This window comes from Mytilus trossulus, chromosome 10, assembly GCF_036588685.1.
Source record: "Mytilus trossulus isolate FHL-02 chromosome 10, PNRI_Mtr1.1.1.hap1, whole genome shotgun sequence".
Lineage (NCBI taxonomy): Eukaryota > Metazoa > Mollusca > Bivalvia > Mytilida > Mytilidae > Mytilus > Mytilus trossulus.
In genome coordinates, this window is record NC_086382.1 from 35,543,174 (window position 1) to 35,564,808 (window position 21,635).

At 30.9% G+C, this 21,635-nt stretch overlaps 1 protein-coding gene across 2 annotated transcripts; it reads left to right on the forward strand.

Moving 5' to 3' along the window:
• The first annotated feature begins 4,542 nt into the window (after nt 1–4,542).
• Nucleotides 4,543–20,982, forward strand: LOC134687268 (leucine-rich repeat-containing protein 15-like). Of its 2 annotated transcripts, XM_063547420.1 has the most exons (14): nt 4,543–4,661; nt 5,218–5,398; nt 6,635–6,706; nt 9,287–9,358; nt 11,180–11,251; nt 12,046–12,117; nt 12,764–12,835; nt 13,693–13,764; nt 13,946–14,017; nt 14,721–14,792; nt 15,506–15,577; nt 18,087–18,245; nt 19,189–19,236; nt 20,832–20,982. In XM_063547420.1, the coding sequence occupies exons 2-12, from the start codon at nt 5,220–5,222 to the stop codon at nt 18,220–18,222; spliced, it is 963 nt and encodes a 320-aa protein (XP_063403490.1). In that variant the 5' UTR covers nt 4,543–4,661; nt 5,218–5,219; the 3' UTR covers nt 18,223–18,245; nt 19,189–19,236; nt 20,832–20,982. The 2 variants fall into 2 exon arrangements, with proteins under 2 accessions (XP_063403490.1, XP_063403491.1); XM_063547421.1 differs by lacking the exon at nt 12,764–12,835.
• Nucleotides 20,983–21,635: the final 653 nt, after the last annotated feature.

Here is a 21,635-nt window from a genome sequence, read left to right on the forward strand (position 1 = left end):
GCCTTGCATTATTTCCGACTGAATTCATCAGTATGTTTGAAGTTTTCAATCGAAGGATTAAGGCTCATGCTACTTTGGGCCTTTGGATATCACATTTCTCAGGAATGTTATTGACAATGTTGACGTCAACGGAATAAATATGACCTGCCTCATATATCAATGGGTAACCAACACATGTGCAATCAGGAGGTTCAGAAGTCGTCAATATTGAAACTTGTTATTGAAAACTTTAGTTGCAATTGGTTTGGTATAAATATAAGAAACAGTAGGCAAATTCTAAAAATTATGGCGTTACTTGGAAATTAATATACCGTAGAAATAAAGGACGAATCAAAAATAAGTTTTTATTTCTGATTTATATACTATTAGATGAAAATAAAATAAAAACACTGTATTAAAGTAGGGGTACTAACCATTCTAACGAGGTATATAACAATTTACACAGATACAAAACAAAAAAGTACAGATGTTTTTTATTCGCCTGTTGAAATACATGTTTCTATTCTCCCTCACTTAAAGAAGCCGACATCTCTTTTTTGAGATATTATATGTTTTTATTGAATTTTATATCTCATTTGAAGACAACAAATGCAATTTGTTTTACTGAATCAGAATAATTTATTTCTTTATTCAAGGAGACAATTTTTCTAAAAGCTGTATACATTCTTTTTAAAAAGATTTATTTTCGTATGTCAATCTATACCGTTACGGTAAATGAGAAAGAAAGTAGGAATGATGTATTACGAAAGTGAAAGATAGTTAAAAGAAAATTATAAATGAAAATGGTAAACAAAATTATCTACCAATTTATGTTTCTTGCAAACAAAAATATAAAATGTTAGATATGTTGTATATTTCTTAAACACTGAATATATTCACCCTTAAATACCTAGTCTGTGCAAAGTATGTCACCTTTTTCAATTGCACAGACTTATCTGTTATTCAGTACTCTTTTAAGGTGTTAACACTTTTCTCCAATTGTGATAATATTGAAATTCACCTCTCTGATTATCAAAGTGTTACTTTTATAAAAAAAAAAAACTTACTTTTGAAAGATTCAGATGTTCTTATTTGTGTGTGATATGATAACATTCATACATATGTGTTGCACAACACACAGCAAATACCTATTATAAAATTGGATTTGTCAACAATACACCGGGTATCGATTCATGTTTGGTTGCACAATAATAAAGGGATCGTTTATTGAGTTAAAAAATGAAATTATCACGTTTGCGTTTCTGTCATGTTTGTTTATTATCTTTTTATGAATAATTGAATTGCTCATGTAATTGTATTGTATACCTTTTATTTCAATACACATATATTCAATATAGTTTCAAAACCCCTGATAAAAATACTTCAATTCTTGAAATCAATAAAGATAGCAGTGAAAGCGAGATAGTTATTTTCACTTATAGTCTTCTCTTTTTAACTTTAAAATTTGTGATAATAAAATCAACTGAAATCATGAGAGAACCAAGTTCTGTAGTTAAAAAAACAGTATATGATTAGGAATAATTGTGATAATGCAATTTATGATTACCCCGAAAACATCAAAAGTAAATATTACGTATGATTTCTTAATGTATTTCAAATATGAATGTATCCAATAAATCTGTAATCTGATATATTTATTTGTACATATAACCTATATGTGATACCATTACAATTTACATATACCATTTCATTAATATAGACAAAAAAAGTGTCTACTTACTTTTTAAACAAATATAATCCCAGATAACAAACAGAACGTTAATACGTCAACAAACATGTGTATTCAGAAATAGAATTGACATAATTTATGTCGAATCTAGATTTTCAGAAAATACACCGGATGTTATTTAAAACTCTAGCAACTTACGTTAAAGGGAGCACTTATTGTGTATTGAAATAAGCATTTAAGATATTTAAAAGAGGACAAAGAGAGATAGAAAAATTCTAATAAATTATATAAACTTATAAAAAATAAAAAAAGTTCCTTAACTTACCTTCACAAGAAACATTTTTCTTTTTAAATCCGGTGGTGAAATGACAATACACAATGGTTACAAATAAGAAGTAAATGAAATGTTGCTAATGACCCCTATTCAAACTAAAAGATATCTATATAAATGGTGAAGCTTTTGCAAAGAATAAATAAATTATCAAAATACACTGCCACTAATTACACTGCAACAGGAATAATAAAACAATGCGTATGAATAAACAATAACTTGAAATGAATAATGAAACTATCTGTTACCACACTTTTTAATGTACTAAAAGGATTTTTATATGTGATTTACTTGATGATAACACCGAATATTTGACTTTGGAGGAGTTCAGCAGAAAATCTAACCTACAAATGATGCCGAAGCCTAAAAAGGTCAATTTACTTCTCCAGGGAAAAATGCATATCAGAAGAAAAATATGGTGTATTGTCTATGGTTGTAAGTTGTTTTTTAATTCTTTTCAAAATGTCATATCTGGCCCTTAAATGTTAATAATATTTGAAAACATTCCTGATTCTTCCCATGTTCGATATCACATTACTTTTATTAAGAAGATGTGTTATGAGTGCCAATGAGACAGTCCCAATCCAAGTAAAAATGCATATATATTGAACAAGTATGGGTCAAAGTACGGCACGAATTTTTCCACACCGAACAGCAAGCTAAATGGTCAATAAAATGACCAGTGTAGAACAACTCAAACAGGAAAACCAACAGTATTATCTATAAAAAAAAAACATAAAAAAGGAAACGCATATAAACCATACCAACAAACAACAACCATGGAAAAAAGGCTTCTGTCCTGGACAGGCTCTTAACATGCAATGAGTTTAAACGTTTGACCAGGTGCCAATCATTATCCATACCTCACACAGTAGTGTAACATTACAGCACAAAAGACACACTAAATAAATATCAACTGCTATTGTTAAACTCTACCAAAACGACATTAAAACAGAAACAAGTCAAAATACACGAAAAGAGTACGTGTGATATATTACACAATATAGATACATCAGTAAAACGTAGAGTCTACATGAAATAAACGTTACACATAGCATACATGCGGCCCACGGTAAGACATGAAGGGCAATGTATTTCTTAATTTTTCCTAAGTGTTCATGGTATTCCTACCAGAGTGATAAAAGATGAGTATACGCAGGTGTATTATTAACATGCGCGTTACATGCGTATTGAACATTAATATATATATAGACTGCGATAGAAAAAAAATATACTATTACTAATGCATGATGTTTCAAAATTGTGATTATGTATCTGTATCTTATTGTTGCGATACTGGTATAAAAGATAGATAAAGTTAATGTATGATAACATTTTTTCTAGCCATCATGCATATTTCAGAATGATTTCTTTAAAATATATATAAACTTTGTAAACTCTGAACTTGTTCAAAGTTCAATGTCTATAAATGTAGAGCAATTATAATCGCTACGCATTTCCTCATAACGAATTAGGGCTTGTCTAATTTAACAAATGAAAAAGTTATCTAATTATTCTAAAACAATCAAAATCAAATCCGAAACACATGTCTCTGCTAAGTACCTGCTTTTTAGTCATTGATTAAAAAAAAATCAACAAATTCTGGTCTGTAGTTACATTTGCCTACTAATTGCATTTTAAATTTTAAAACTATGTATGCTTACTCTTGGTTAAAACCTTCCACAAAAATAGATTTAAAATAAAAGGTAAAGGTTTGAATGAAAGACATTAAAACAAAACAACAATTTAGTCTGTTCAAAGCATACTGTTTGATCGGGAAAATAATTGGTTAAAAGAGGTTTTCGGATTACATTGATTTCCCATGAAGTTACCAGTTATTAAAATATTCACGACTTTGAACATTTCCTTAACCTATTAGAAATAATCCTATATATATTAATTCTTGGATAAGTTGGATGTCTGTTTAATCGATTTGGAAATTTATGATGTTTGATATTTTTATACATTTATTTCTTATTTGATAGGTTTTCAATGAAATACAGAAAAGGGAAATTAAACTAAACTTTATAATTAAGTATCATTCCCTTAACAAGGGAAAAAAATAAACTGTGTAACACAGAGCATCATTTGACATGAATTCAAATGCAAAAATGGCAGCTGCTACTCATGATACTATCAATGTGAGATTGAGACATACTAATGTATATTTGCGCGTGCATGTGATATAATTATTGTTAGTTTCGCAGATTAGGTTGAAGGTTTGAACGATCTTTAATATAGCTATGCTTCTTTTGCCGCTATTGCTTTGCCAGGGCATTGCAAAAGACATTAGTCATATCAAAACATTAACTATCTGTTGGCGTAATTGTCCGATTAAAAGACCCTCAACTCTTCATACACGACACAAATATACATCATCATTAAACGTTACGCGATAAATAACGGAACAACTCGCAACATGTATTACTAGTTATGCTATTGATTGAATATGTTTTAAAAATCAATAAATAAACATAAACATAAATATAAATATAACCCTTTTTAAGGTATTTAAACCTTTTAAATTGTACACTGAATATATAATTTGTGTATGCTACAAAATGTCATTCTGTGTATTATTAAGTTTTTCATATATGTACAACTTCCTTATTCATTAGGAAATTCCTAAATACACCTGGTACCATTGACATGAAAGTTAAAGTAAGTACACTATTCCTTATTTAATTATAATTTTCGGAAAAGTGGTTTTACATTGGTGTTTCAGTTATAAATTATTGTACCAAAAGCCATATTGATCTCAACAATACAAATCCATGATTAGATACGTCTTAAGACTGAAACGCATTACAATTGTTTTGCGTACTAAATTATAGCACATTTATCGTTAATATTTTTTGACAGTTTTGTTGGAGATGCGAATAGAACGTTTTTTCGAAGAGGCATATGCATATGCTTATACAGAGGTCCAAATCCAAAGTGTTTCTATTGTGAAAAGTATTATCTGCATCACATTGTATTAACACCATATGACGTAATTATTAAGAAAATTTAAAAGTCTCCCATCAATATATATAACTGTAAAACGTAATACGGGTTATCATATATTAGATTTATTTAAACCATCGTACATTTTAACTAGTTAATCAAACCATGCAAAATGTCAAAAAAATGGAACCTACGTGTTCATGAAAGAAAGTAAATTACAACAAACAAATAAATATTAAAAAACGCGACTCAACATTGTACTTCTTTGTAGGAATGAGATTTATTTACCGGAAATATTTCTTTATACTTCTGGTCAGCTGTTGCATTTGTTCAAGCAATGCATGTCCGACGTCTTGTTATTGCCAAGCTGTGTCAGAGGGAGGAAATGTAGACTGTAACACAAAGGGACTAAATATAGTGCCAACAAATATTCCAACTTATGTTAAGAAACTGTAAGTTTTAAAATGAAATTGCTAAATTGTACTATTTAGATTCGTATTAAATCATTAAAATAAGGTACATTTTATTTAAATCGTTATTCAAATGGACATTAACATTTTATTTAAGGGGGCTCGCGGGTATAAGATTTTCAGAAAAAAATTAAACATTTATTTTTCATTACAAATTTTATCTATTACCTTAAGTAGCTGTTACTTCATCATATGGTACAAAAATCATTCCAAAAAATCAATTCGTGTTGGCCCCAGGTGACTTTTAAAATGTAGATATCATTGAAAAAGCTCCAAATTATCTCCCTTTGGTGCAAAAATGCCATGTTTTGGCTTTAAAATTGAAATATCTTGTTTAACTCATCGATGACCTATATTTTTTGTTATTGTTTTCGAATGAGCTGTACATACACTAAATAATTGTAAAACTTTAGCGATTTCTGTTATTTAGTTCTTTTTTTATTTCGATAATACCGCTATTTCTCCTATTAGTTCAACCGAAAAAAAGAACTTTAACAAAAAGTATGTTTCTTTCGAAAAGCAGATTATGAGCGTAAATGAACGGTGACCCCATCTTTTTATTTCATTTTTCTATTTAGTATAAGATAAAGTTCATTTATAGAAAAATATAGCGAAATCCTATATTAAATAAAAAAAAAATGGTTCAGACCCGCGAGCCCCCTCAAATGGAATTGATTGTATTGAGAGAAAAAAACAAAGTTTAAACAATTATCTTATTGAAACATGTTTTACATATCATGCATACAGGAAGAAAATTTTCTGTATAAGAAGTAAACAATTATAGGTTAAAGTGCATCTGATCACTGAAATTGTCATGTGCTTTATCCTTTGAGTAATTTATATTGAATATACAGTATGCCAAGACGAAATTGTTATGTAGTTGGTAATATCAAAATAGGAATATATTGATACCAATAAATGATTGCCCTTCGTTACAAAAAAAGTAATAAAATGAAAGGAGAATGATCATTCTCATTCCATCTTTAGATCATGTCATAGATTTGAGAATAGAAAATTCATTTCTAATTTCTTTTGATACTGTTTGGTCCACACTATATCATAGCAATTAGAAAAACTTTCCTGTTAAATGGAATTATTTGATAATGAAAAATCGAAATACGATCTGTCACATTATGTTTTAACACAGATACACCAAACAACTAAGCCATGTGCATGATTAATTGATTATACATAATTTTAAGTTCAAATATGTTACAGGTATCTGTTTAGTAACAGCATTGAAATGCTGAACAAGGATTCTTTCTCAGGCTTGATATCGTTGAATGAATTGTGAGTACATTGCAAAACACAGACATCAATGGGAAAGCAGAATGATTGATTAATACTGGTTAAACAGTGCATTCAATATTACATGAAATATCCTACAGGAAAAAATCCGAAACTATTTTCCGAATGACTCAAATGTGCAAAAGGATAACATAGGTTTTTCTTGTAAATGTATTTTTTATCTTAAACGGTCGTTTTGATTCTTACAACGTCTGAAAAGTCTAAACAATGAATAAGTTTTGTTCAGCCTATCATGTATTTATATGTCATACTTAACGACTGCTGTAAATATAGTACCGTTTAGACAGTTGCTTAGTAATCAATACAGTCCTATTGATAAGCTAATCATATAACTTGCGTATGTTTTATGTGTACTAAATGGCCTGAAAAGAGACTGATCTCATCTCAATTGATTGCAAGTAATTAAAGTACAGTCCTGAATTTACTGGCGTTGATTAGTTTGAAAATTAACTAAAAGACTGGACATTATTTATTGCTTTATTGTTTAGTATTTTAGCTTTAACTTTGAATTTTTCGAAAAACTTAGGATTTTCTTATCCCAGGCATAGATTACCTGAGCCGTATTTGGTACAACTTTTGGGAAATTTGGATCCTCAATGCTCTTCAACTTTGTACTTGTTTGGCCTAATAAATATTTTGATATGAGCGTCACTGATCAGTCTTATATAGACGAAGCGCGCGTTTGGCGTACTTAATTATAATCCTGGTACCTTTGATAACTATTAGTAACTGTGAAGATCAAAATTACCGTTTCCGACCAGATTGGTGATTGAATCTGTTTACAAATAATCGGGATGTACTCCATAATTGATATTTGCAGCCGATAATTACTTTGATATATATTATTGGGAGACAATTTTTGTAAAGGTTAATTGTTTGTTTGAAGTTGTCAAAGGGTAAAAGGTTCAATCAAGGACACGTAACATCGAGCAACCCCTTTTCCCGATAGCTTGAGTTTGTAATTGTAAGATGGTTTAAACAACTAAACCTCCAAAAACTTACCCTTTTGCCTATAAACCTATAAAATAAGATTCACAATAACACCGGGCAATGAAGAAAACAATATGTTAACAATAAACCCTAAAATGAAGCAAAAAGCGACCCGCCATTCACATGTGTTACAAGTTTTCTGAAATCTCTTCATAGCAACTTATTTAAATCGTCTGTCCTTCTGCGAGAGTAGGACGCAAACATCATCAACTTCTGACTATTCGAAGAACCGTTTTGCTACTGAATGAAGATTATATTATAGTTGTAATTCTTGTTACAATTTAGGAATTTTCCTTAGTCTGATATATTTCAGTATTTGTTTAATGTTTTAGTTTACTTTAAGACACTTAAAACAACCACATGTAAGACAGAAGACAACACCGTCAAATAAAATCGTTCATACAGAATAACGACTGTACTTATTTTTGGACGAATTTTTAAAAGTTGATGTGATTTGTTGACCATGTGTTATGATCAGTTATTATAACTAAGTGAACAATTACAACAAATGCAAAACTGACTATCTCTTCTAAATCATTCAGTAGTAATATGTTATATAGTTGTAATACCACCAGTTCATAATACGTGACATCCGGTTTCATACTAAAAAGGGTCGAACCCAAAACTCCCTTGATTTTGACAGTTGAAGGAAACTCATGCTGTATAACAACGAAGAAAAGAATTCTTGGTCAAAACGATATATTGTACAGTTCTATTTTATTTGCTTTTTTTATAAAATATGTAAGAAACTTCAGGTGACATGATTATTAAATCTTATAAAAATGAAAATTTGGTTGGTTTACTTCCTGTGCTCGCTATTGTCTTATACATGTATGTAATTAAATGATGTGTGAAGTTTTGACTGTAGTATTGGACAGGATAAAACTTAACTCATACTAAGTATTTCTTTATATGAAACCTCGATAAAATCTGCATAATATTTGGGAAGGTTCTAATAGAACAAAGACTAATTGGGGGAAATAGATGGTCATAAAACTAGAAGCTTCAAGACTGGCTTCATAGGCATGTCGTAGCATATGTGCACGCTGTAGACATGGTACATTTGTATCGGCATATTTTTCAGACAAACAAACAGAATACAAATGAAGACTCTGTATAAAAAAACTATGTACACTTCAAAGGAAGTGAAGAGTACTCTGCATCTGAAAAGGGAAAACATTTTAAGGCAAGGAAAAATCGCACTTTACAGATTATCAAAAAAATATTATAAAAATGAATGCTATACGTGTTTAGTCGACTGTAAATATTGGTAATTTTAGACAACCAATTTTTATAAAAGCAGCTGATACTTGTATTAAGGCAAACATAAATCAATCGGTTATATCGAATCAATAAGGAATAGGTGTTGTGCAAAACCACGAAGAAGAAAATGATATGAACTTGAGTTGATTGATTTTACATTTTGTATTGCATTTATCTTGTACTTATATTTGTTTTTTTTATATCTATAATTGTTTATTTCAGTTATTCATAACGGTTACTGTAAATTTCAGATACTTATAACAGTTACTGTATATTTCAGTTATTTATAACAGTCACTGTATATTTCAGATATTTATACAGTAATTCAATAAAAGACATCAACAGAGAAGTGTTTTCTGACCTAACGAATTTGGAAATATTGTAGGTCTTTATAAAACATTCAAATTATAATTGCTCAAACATTTCTGCTAATTTTGAATTGAATGTGGCGCAATCTTAAAACTTTAAGGAGAAAATAATGACTGCAGATTTTTTGTCATACCGTGGCATTTTTTAAAGAGATAAACGATACAAAGGTAGTATTTGAATATCTGTTAGTCCACATAAATTGAAGATGCCATGGACAAAAAAAAAGAAAGAAAGGACAAGAAACACTACTGTAACTTAGATTTCTAAACACATCGTTACCAGAATTCCACCAAAAACAGAGAGTGAACACAGGTGATCCAGCAAGTTAAGCAGTTCCCGCATGACATCACGCAATAGTCGCGTTGCATATATCACGTTAAATATCTGATTAAAACCACTTATCAGGCATGTGATACTGTTTGATTGTTATAGTATCATTTCTCTCTAGAAAGTCATGAACATCTGCTCGGTCTTGATAAACTACTCAGATATCATATCTATAATTCATTTTGTTTTTTCTTCTTACATTTTTCTCTGTATTCCATTAATACACACAGGACAAGGATAAATGCAAACAAATAAAAATACACACGCAATCTAGCATTCATTTCTTCATACATTTATATAAAATGTGTGAATATACAAAGTATGACTTAATGAATAGCTTTATCCGATTATAGACATACACTAAGAAGTTATAGGTTAAGCTTCAACCAGACAACAACCAAATGTCACATAAAACGAATTATAAAAATCAACATATTGCCTTCTTTGATAAATTATACTTATGTTTAACATGTTAAAATGAAGCTAAAAATCGCATATAGAGCACTGCATACATAATATAGAATTATCCAATAGTCGGATTTGACTTTTATTTAATATACCAGATGAATGGACTTAATAATTCAAGTGTACAACTAATGATACATGAAATATTAAATAGCAAATAGCAAAAACGATACATAATATTTCATTCAAGGACTAAGACAATCCGTGACGGCTGTTCACATGTTTTATTCTTGGTTCTAGTAAATCATGTGCTGTCGCACAAAACTATCATATTATCTATAAAAAAAAGTTACAGACGGACACATATTAAGGTAGATCATAAGTATAGACTTTTTGAGACAAAATTTTCTTATAATTTGCCAAAATGAAAATTTAACTAGGCTTTTTTTCAAAAATATTATAAAAAGGATGTGTCACCGTGCTATTTTTCAAGCTAATAGTCGTTAAAAATTGACTAAATTTGGTTAGATTGGTCATGAAAAAACACACTTGTGTGCATAAAAAGAAATTCTATGAGACTGAATTTTGAAAAATAAACTGTGAGAAGCTAGGTCTTTTTATATGTTTTAAGAAAAAAAAAAGAAAAAATGGTGTCACCGAACTTTTTTTCTTGCTGCAAGTAAACTTTATTAGTACAGTTTATTTTTTTTTTTACTAAAAAGGTTATCTCCCCTTAAATGGCTCATTTGAAAGAATGATTCTTAAAACGAAACAAAATGATATTTGTTTAAATACTTTGAATAATACAACAAATCACCAAGTTTTCTTTATATAAATAAACAGTCTAACCATTAAATTGCAAATCTGTCTCCAAATTTGCAGATTTGGGCTAATAACTAGACCGATTTTGTTCTGTGATTGTACAATTCATGATGGCGGTATACCGTCAATCTTCCTTAATCGTTCGTTTACGAATGTACAGTCAGGGTACACAACAATTCACTTTTTTGTTTCTCGTTTTTTTATTGTTTGACACCAATTAACAGATTTGTCTCGAGTAATACTACTTTCATTTTAATTAAGAAATATGTTCTTTTTCAGACAGTTAGGTGATAATGTGATTGGAAACCTTGACAGTAGTTTCTTTGAAAACTTAGATAAATTAACAAATTTGTAAGTATTTTTCCTCCGGGTATAATTTAAACATGGACTGTTGTAGTATGTTTATTGATTCTTAAAGCAAACTGACTATTTTACTTCGTTCGTACATAATGTGAATCTTTTTATCCTCCTGCAGTCACCCATTTTTGTACAACTAATATGTATACAAACAAATATAGCTTTACTTCGAAACGTTAACCATATCATGAAACGCTATTGATGTACTGTGCGGAGATAAACTTATATATGCACATTCTTTTTCTTCAAATGAACATACTTTTTTAATATATTCAAACATCAGGCAGCTACGATGTCCCATACTATACAAATATATTATCTTGGTATCATGTTCTATATAGTTATAAAAGGTACCCGGCTTATGATTGAATACACCAGACAGTTTTGCAAACAGTAATGTAAAAGCAACGTGTTGTGTCACTATTCGTTCACCTACAACACTTGATATTGTAAGTAAAACAAACGTTCAAGCTGAAGTTTACACGCGAACAGTTTGTACATGTATCATCGAAAAATATAAAACGGTGTGTATGCTCGCATCAATAGAAAAGAGAGAAGAGAGAACACCTCACCGATTATAAGTTGTTTTTTTTCATTTTGAAAAACACTACAGATGATTGAACTAACAAAGATATCTTATAATTCGAATATATTATAACAATGAAAATACTTATACACAAGAAAGGACAAAAAATTTACCAAAGACGGACAAATAATCTAAATATATCATTCTGTTTTAATTATGGGATGTTTTATTAACCATGCTTCTCTTCTCTATTGAATTACAGGCATTTACAACAAAACAATATAACAACGCTCCCAGAAAATGTTTTCTCAAACCTGAAGTCGTTGCAAGTTCTGTAAGTATATAAGCATGATAAATAATGGATCAAATCAGTAAGTACTTTTTTCCATATAAGAAATTGATGATTCTATTCATCAAAGATTATAAGGTACTAGTACTAATATAATTTTAAAAGAACCAAAGATTCCAAATATCTTCAACAACTAAGTCGACAATGTTTTTTGTACATATTATAAGACAGGTAGTCTACGATTTTTAGTCGGAAGAAAAATATTAATATTATAATTGGTGAGAGGTTAAATGGTTAAGAATGATGCCAATATGATATAGATTTATGATTTATTGATTGTTGGTTAATAACACCACTTTTAAGCGCCACTTTTAGGCTATTTCGTTACGGTCAGTTTTTATAGGTGGAAGTGCCTGGAGAGAACCACCGACTTTCGATAAGATTAAGATTGAAATTGAGTGCACCCGCACGAGCAGGGTTCGATCTCACAACCTCAGTGCATGGCTAGTGATTACAGTAGTAGAACTTCTTAGACCACTCGGTTTCCGAGGCCCCTATCAATTTATGTATTTAACTTTTATTTTACAAGGGATGATATATTGGTAATTAAGTTTCACAAGGATAATATTATGATTACCAAACATTTATATTTTTTTAAATTAATATTTATTTTCAAAACACATATTTTCAGATATCTGTATGAAAATTCCATACAGGAATATGATACAGATGTGTTCAAGGGTCTTTATCAGCTTCGGGAATTGTAAGTGACAATACATATAGAATACTAGTAGTATACAATATCAACGTCAGCTACATTAATATGACTATATAGCGTTTTTATAAATTAACTTTTAACCACACTTTGAATTGTAAAAAAATTACAAGGAGTTTCTTCCCTTATTATCTTAGCTGTATAAACACAAATGTTTGGTACCTCAATGCTTGTCGACTTCATTTGACATTTTAAAGAATTCTAGTTGAGTGTAACTGTAGAGTCTATTGTACAAATACAGCAAACTCTTTAGTTGCACTCTGTAATTATAGTTTGAAGACGAATGCAAAAACAAAATTGTAGCAAAATATCTAAATGCTAAGTAGTAAGTCATGTAAGTAAATGGTCTCTACTACTTAATCATTATTATATAAGAATACGTTAATGTTAAATCTAGTAAAAAAGGAAATACACGATGTACATCAATACAATCTGAAATGTGCCTGTCTTAAATTGCCACCAATTGTCCTTGACATCCCAAACACAACTGGCGCTTTCTACTAAAGACAAAACGCGCTCCTGGCTTATAAAACTATAAGATTGATTTATTTGTTGAAGTTTTTTTAATAAACACACGGTCAATAAAACTGCTTGTAAAACGTTATTTCATATATAAACTAATAAGATAAGATAAGAAAACTTTATTTTGGTTCGGCATAAGGTAAATAGAGTAACCAATAGCAACATCAATATTAAAAAGCCCAAGAATTATCTGAAGTCAGAACAGCGACATTTTAAAACGTTCCAGCACTGAACAAGACTTTAAAAAGTTGATAGTTTTTTTTATACAATACAACTGCTGATAGCTATAGTAATGGCTATACTGGATCGTGTTTTCTTTTCAGATATCTTCAAAATAATAGGATATCAAACCTAACGACCAATGTTTTCATCGACCTTCAATTGATGGAGATATTGTGAGTAGATTATAGTTACAGTCAGTCTAATAATTGCTACATGTCCTAGTAACGTATATGATGAATTAAAAAAATTATATACTGTGTTACACAATATAATTTATATAATATATGTAAGGTATAATTATAATAATTGTTTATTCATTATATCAATTATTTTGAAATATTTAACTTTGTCCAGGGACGTTTCACAAAACCAATTACAGAGTCTACCATCAACTGTATTTTCGAACCTCACATCGTTACGAATCTTGTAAGTATCATATTTTATATTGAATGCGCATGGTTTAAATTTATGTCGTTGTAATATTTCATTTAGCAAAGAATAAACAGTTGTAAACGTTACTTATTTTTAAGACATGATTAACCACATTAGACATGTTAGAGTAAAAGATCTTAACAAATAACAAACAAAGCAAAAGTACTAGTGCCGCGATAAATATTAATTTGAAATAGTATCGAACCAGATATATAACCTTTAAATTTAGCATATACATGTAACCTTCAAATTTACAGAGAATCAAATTACTTGCTCAAATGGATCACATGTCGCAAAGGGTAAATGAAGGGTAAACAAACTTGAACAGGTTCGTCTTTACAATATCATGAATATGTCATTTCTTATGTGTGCACGTATCAATGAAAGTCGTGAGAACATTCGTAAATGTCACACTAACACTGCAAAGGAAGATAACTTCGATTCAATGTTCAATAGTTATTCAGTTTCAATTAAAACCGTATTTTACAGTATCTACAATTCAGCAACACAAACACTTTCAATTTGGTTTCCGCCTTCTGTTCAAATTTCAAAACGGCATCAAATATTTGTCCCACGTACACTCTAGATAAACAAGTATTAAATACTGTGAAAACCGACATTTACAGTATTTCTTATTATGATGAAGCCATAGCATCATATTATATATATTGTCAAATATCCTTTAACGTTATTTCAGATACATTTACAGTAACTTTATAACAACACTAAGTGAACATACATTTTGGAATCTAGATAACCTTGAACAAATGTATGTATAAATGTCTGCATAGCTTGTGTTACAATATAAAGACATTTTGTCAAACAGTTCACAAAACAAATAATTTCCGTACACATACCTATATACACATGTTCCCGACTATGAACAAGATATTCATAACTAAATTTTGTTCACCTCCTGTATTTCGTACAAGACTTACCGGACAATCATAATACATCAGGAACGTTGTTTTATGTAATACCACCTGAAGGGTTTATCGAAAGCATCGAAATCGATGTGGGCTGTGCTTATTTTCCGATTCAATGGCTTAAAAAAAGCTTTATAGGCAAACAAAAAACAATAGCTGGTTACAAAAATGTTGTGTTTAAACCATTTTTTCGCGATTTAACTTCATGATTAATGTGAAACAGTCCGGAATAATTATCTTTAGTTGAAGAGGATTTTGATAGATATAATACAAGTTTTAATCCCCCAAGTTCTACATAAGGATGATTGTATTAACTCCTAAATATGACTGTTGTTTTACATTAGTGTGATTGATGTGTTTGAGCATTTGAATTGGCCATTTGTTAAAGTACCTACTAGCTCGGTGATCTTGTTATCTTACTTTAAGTTGATTTTTTTCGTCTAAAATTACACAAATCACAGTTTAAAATATCTCAAATAATATATAGCTAAGTGAAATATACAATAAAATCGTAGTACAGCCATCTTTTTAATGCATTGTTTTCTTTTTAATTAAGAGATATATATGACAACAAAATATCAACCATTGAAAATTCCTCGTTTGGGGATCTTCCAGCTCTGACGAAAATGTAAGTAATATTCAAATAAAGGGCATTTAGATTTACTGACATAAAAATTGGAATGCTCATTATTTTAAAATCGTATACTTTATATTTTTAGATTTAATTAAGTGGTTGCTTGATTTATATTTCAACATGTTTGGAAAATTTCAGTCTCAATTTTCCATGTGGAGTAAAGATATAATAAATTCGGGCGAGTAGGATCTCTTCAAAGCTTCATATGTCATAGAATTGTTTTGCTAACATTTACATGTATACATGAAATAAGATATATGCATTCTTTAGATGGATGTGAAAATGCATTTACGCGAATCGTCGGTTTGCGTTATATGTGTTTCGAACACAATATGATACCTTTCCAACCTAAATAACTTTTAAATGTGCTATTCACTTTACAATTCTAGGTAATACATTTTTGAAATACTATAACACACGCGTGGTATCGCGGGTCCGTGACTGAATTAAAGTATATAACTATGCGTAACCCTTGTTAAGTCACCAAAACGGAGTTTTTGGCGACTTATTGTTTTTGTATCGTTTCTTATTATTATTATTCTTATTCTTCTCTTTCTGACCCCTTAAACTGTCGTACCATTTTTTGGGAAGCAGTACAGGATGGAAAATTTATATTTATTCTGGGTATAGGTCTGCATCATGGGGGTTGCAGAACCCAATGTCCATGATACCAGGGTGTCATCTTGGCATAATTAGGGGGGCTCAAAGATGGGTGGGGTCAATTTTTTTTGGCATTTCATCAATTTTCTGCTGTAGATAGAGTAGATGGTATTATATTTTCTTTTATGAATATTTAGAGACACATGTCAGCTTCAACTTGGAACTAATTTTATTTCAGTAGGGGGTCTCCTTGGCATAATTTTAGGGGGGTGAATTTTTATGGAACATTCCAGAACATAAATGTCAAATTAGTTCTAGAGACATTAAATGGTACATGATTGTATTTAATTATGGAGGGAACACATAACAGTGGGGGTTGGACTTTGGAATATTCAAAATGGCCCCCGTTACCATGGAAACAGCAAAAATATGAAAAACTTCAAAATGCTTCAAAATTATTGAAACTTATAGCAAATGTTCCCTAATGTATGTGGACTAAACTTTTCAGTTTGGAATTTTCAAAATGGCCGCCGTTGCCATGGAAACAGCAAAAATGTCCAAAAATTTGAAAATGCTTCAAAATTGATGAAACTTAAAACAAATGTTGCCTACCATATGTGGACATTACTTTTGACCTCAAAATTTCCAAAATGGCCGCCGTAACCATGGAAACGGCAAAAATGTTAAAATATCAAAATCCATTCGATTTAATGAAACTTTACACATAGGTAATTTGGCATCATTGATACCGCAGAACAAACGATTTGGGGTCCGTTTTGGTGACTTTTGTGTTAGCATCCTAACACAGGATTACTTGTTTTAGTATTGGGATTGTCATCTGATAAAGCCAAGCCGATTATAAGATGAACAGTTTTCTCTGCTTCCAAAATCTTTCTGTTTGAACCCGTCGACCTGGAACTTGCATGTATCAATTATTGGTTATATTAATTATTTGGAAAACGAAATGTCCTGGAATGGAGTATTTTTTAATGAACAGCATTGTCTTATATTAGTTATAAATAAAGTTGAATTCTTTGATTCGCTGTGTTACGTCATGCCCGCTAACAAATTGAAAACTGTACCTATACGCTGTTTTGTAAGTCCAGATTTTTAGTAGTCGTATTGTCATCTTAGAAAGTCTTACTGATTAAAATACTACAATAGGGAACAATTTGACAATGATTGAATTTAGTAGTGTCAACCCTGTGATTATGACCCGTGTATATAGCAAAATCCGAAAATACCGTTTGGTGGTGCGCCTGCCAGATGCTGAACGTACAGATAAGGTAATAGGTAACAGGTGAAGATGATATTGGTATCGGTATCGGATTCGATCCGGAACTTGTTAATTATTGGCAATATTAATTATGTGGAAAACAAAATGGTCTGGAGTGATGTAATTTTTAATCAACACCATTGTCCTATATAGGCTATATATAAAATATAATTCTTTGATATGTCGTTTTTACCCCATGACGGCTGACAAATTGGACCTCGTTATTTTAGTATTATAGATGAAAAATATTTTTTATAATCATGATGATTATTGTGGAACATAACTTGTTGAATGACAATGGCAAAAATACACAAATATTCCGATTATTTATGTATAAAGTTGAATTAAAAAAACAGTATCGACAATATAATTTTTCTTACAATCCAAAAGCTTCAAAATACAATATAAAGTCGACATCATTAAATATTTACAGAGAGTAGGTCTAATAGTTGATGTTGTTTACTGGCTAACATTTTTTAGGTTCTTTTGATATACAGTCAAAATATTTTTCATTTCAACAAAGAAATGGACCTAGAAAAGCATGTGCTTGATTTGAACATACAATATAAAAAAGTCAGTTTCATAGAGTGTATAAACTAAATAAAAATGTTGCTCTTTTCTTTTCAGTCAATTGCATTATAACTTAATCATCTGTGATTGCTACATACGGTGGTTTCGTGATTGGCTACTATCCCGACCTACCCTTAGGAACAGCTTATGCCACATGCAAAACTTCTGGAACATATATAACAGATGTGACTGATGATACTTTTGAAGAATGTAACGGTAAAATTCATTAAAGATTTTCGAAAAATTCCTGACACATTCCCTGTTCCGGAGAGAAAATTCAGAGACTGCATTTTCGGCTCTGCCTTGACCATGTTGACATAACTTGCGAGTATGGTCTTGAGAAACGATGATAGTCCATCGGAAGGGGACAACAAATGACTGACCCGTGTTAAGAGAGAGCTATAATAACGCAACTTCATAAGAAAAATGGGAGGAAAAATTTCGGTCCGTGTCCTTATTATTGAAATACATGCCATTGAAATTAGGCCAGAAATGATTCTCTCTACATTTTTTATATATTGCTCATTGTCTCTTATTTTCTAAAACTTTCAATAAGCTATGTAAAACAGTATGTAACTTAATGAAGAAAAGTATATGGCAGAAGACAAGACTGTGATGAAATTACCTGGTTAAAACAAGAGGTTTCCGAATATCGCAAGAAACGTACCGAAGACTAGCTATATTTTAAAGATCATTCAGAACTAATCACGTTAGTTAAAACATGTAAGAGAGAGATATGCATGTCTGTTGTAACAAAATAAAACCATCAAAGATATCAGGCTTATAATTGTGAATGCAGAACACGTTATTTAGCGACGAAACACCCATCATTGACGCTTCAATCAAAAAAGTTTACAAGCCAAATCAAGTGTAAAGTCCAATAAAACACTGAATGAATAAAAATTTAAAAAAATCCACGTACGAAAATTTTAACCTTCATGGGATATCTTCGCGTATGGAAGGTGAATATGAACACAAAATTGCATTTCTAATAAGGAAGAACAACACAAGGACATATGGATGACACGAATAATTAACTTCCATAGTGATATTACGAATCAAACGTTTACGGATGGGACTATATCAAGTATGCCTTAACTCAACGCAAAATATTGTTGATAAACTGATAGTTAATTGAAATAAATTTGATAAATTGTAGGTAAAAAGCCGTGCCCAAGTGGATGGACTGGTCAAAATTGTGATGTAGGTAAGCTGAAAGAATACTTTTATTTAATAATTGCGTTTTTAACTCAAAGTTACAAGCATGGTCATTTCGTGTCAAAAGCGTAATGCATGCGCCCATAAAAGCGAAGCTCAAGAGGATTTGCATGCAATGGCAATACAGATTTTATATATACAGTCCGCCAAAAGTTAAGCACCACCGAAATATAACTGGCAATATTTTTATAACTTTTGCGAAAAGAATATTAATGTTTGATGTTATGAATTACCTTCAACATACACTAAGAAAATCCATTACGACCAAAAAGATTGAACTCCGATAAAGCAGTCAAGCAAACTCTTATCAAAGGTCATCTGCGCGTTTACAAATACACTGTTTCTCCTGGTGGTCGTGTTAGTGTTCGTACATTGGTCAGTCGACTTCTCAGAGGAAACCGAAGAGCAAGTCTTGGTGTATAGAGACCTGTCATTACAGGTAGGCTCTCTATCGTCAGGTTTTAATGGGATAATGACTATCTATGCTTGAACATAAGAAGCTGACAAAACATTCATTGTTCAGATGGTAGTCAGTTTCTTTTACTGCCAGTAGACGCCATAATACGAATTTCGCGGGGAAACAGAACGGCCTATGACCAAAAACAATGTTTGCACAAGGACTGCATTCAGTGCTGGTGGTGTTCCAGTACGGGGTTGCTTCTTATACTGTTATAAACTGGGTATGCATTTTCTGCAGGGTAACATAAACGGACAGACATAAAGCGATTTGGTGCTTTTAAACATTGAAGTCCCTCATTTTAATAATCCCCCACTTGCGTCTGCATTGCCAAGACCCTTGTACATGGACGACAACTTTAGAACGCACAGGGCAAGGATTTTAACTGAGTCCAAAGAGCAACAAGCCATTTACACTATTTTTTAGCCTGTCATGTCCTCATACATAAACCCTATCAAACATGTCTGAGATGCCATTGGCGGAAATCTCAATCATAGGGATCCACCTTCACAATATTTTGTCGATTTAAAAGTGGTATTTGTTGTTTAATGCAACAGATTTTACTAAACTAAAGCTTGAAGGCTTGCACCGAGAATGATACGTCGTGTTATGAAACTGTACCGGAAGTGAGGTTGTTACACATGCTATTGACTCAAATATTGTCATTAAATTTGCCGAACATACCAAAGCTTATGTGTAGAAAATTTCATTAATATTGGGTGATCAATTGTTGTAAAAAAATAAAATCACAGTGAAACTTAAATTCTGTTTCTGAATTGTGTAATTTACACTATTTCTATGAACGGAAAACCTACATGCATAGAACCTTCATAAGTGACTAAAATTACAGTTCTGGTTTGTTTATGGTTTGCATTAGCAAAATTGCTATATGATTGTTGTTTTTTTTCCGTGGAAAAATTAATTTCTTAAATTTGAAAAGAAATGTATGCAATAAAAATAGGTGGTGCTTAACTTTTGGCGGACTGTATATATACGATTAAGAAGATGTGATATTATAGCTAATGATACACCTATCCACCAAAGTACATGCCTTTTCATAACTACCATAATTATATAAATGGCTAAAATGTTTGAACTGCTTGTTAGTTTTCATCGTATAATTTTAGATATTGAGCATCCAATTATGTTTGATTGTCCAGGCAATATGATTGCCTTCACTTCAGAATTGACAAAGACTGTGGAATGGTCTGTACCAGAGTTTATCGATCCACACAATGAAACTTTGGAGGTGTTTGCAAATTATCCTGAAGCCAAATGGACTTTCCATGGGGAGATTTTAATGTCAGTTATTCAGCACTGAAGCCATCCAATGGTCTCCGTACTGAATGTTTGTTTGAGATAAGAGTGCGACGTAAGTAGACCGATTCTGATCAGTGTTGTTTCTGTTTTTTATTTCTCTATTAATATAGTTTTTACAGTATATAGGTATAAAACATATGGTATTTCCCTCGTTTTTAGTTTTTAACCTAGGCTTGTTTTCTTTTAAGTGATTTTTAACTTTTGAATATCGGTATACAACTGTTGGTTTTGTTTACTTGATCGCATATTTGTATATCAAATAGATCATGTTTAAGTACTATCAACTATGAAAGATATATGAACCAAAAAACATTTTTTTTTTGGTGACATTATAGTCACTGATGAGACTTTTGTAGATAAAACGCACATCTGTCATGCACAAATCATGTATTGATATATCTAGGATGATTTATTATTATTTACTACACCCCTTTAGTGGGCGACTTTGGTAGATCGATTCGTATAATTGTTTGAATTTGCTTATAGACAGTTGTGTTTGTGTTATATGTATGTTAAGACGGTTTAAATTGATCTCAATTTTTGTCACACTAATCTTTAATAAAATTGAGAATGGAAATGGGGCATGTGGCAAAGAGACAACAACCAGACCA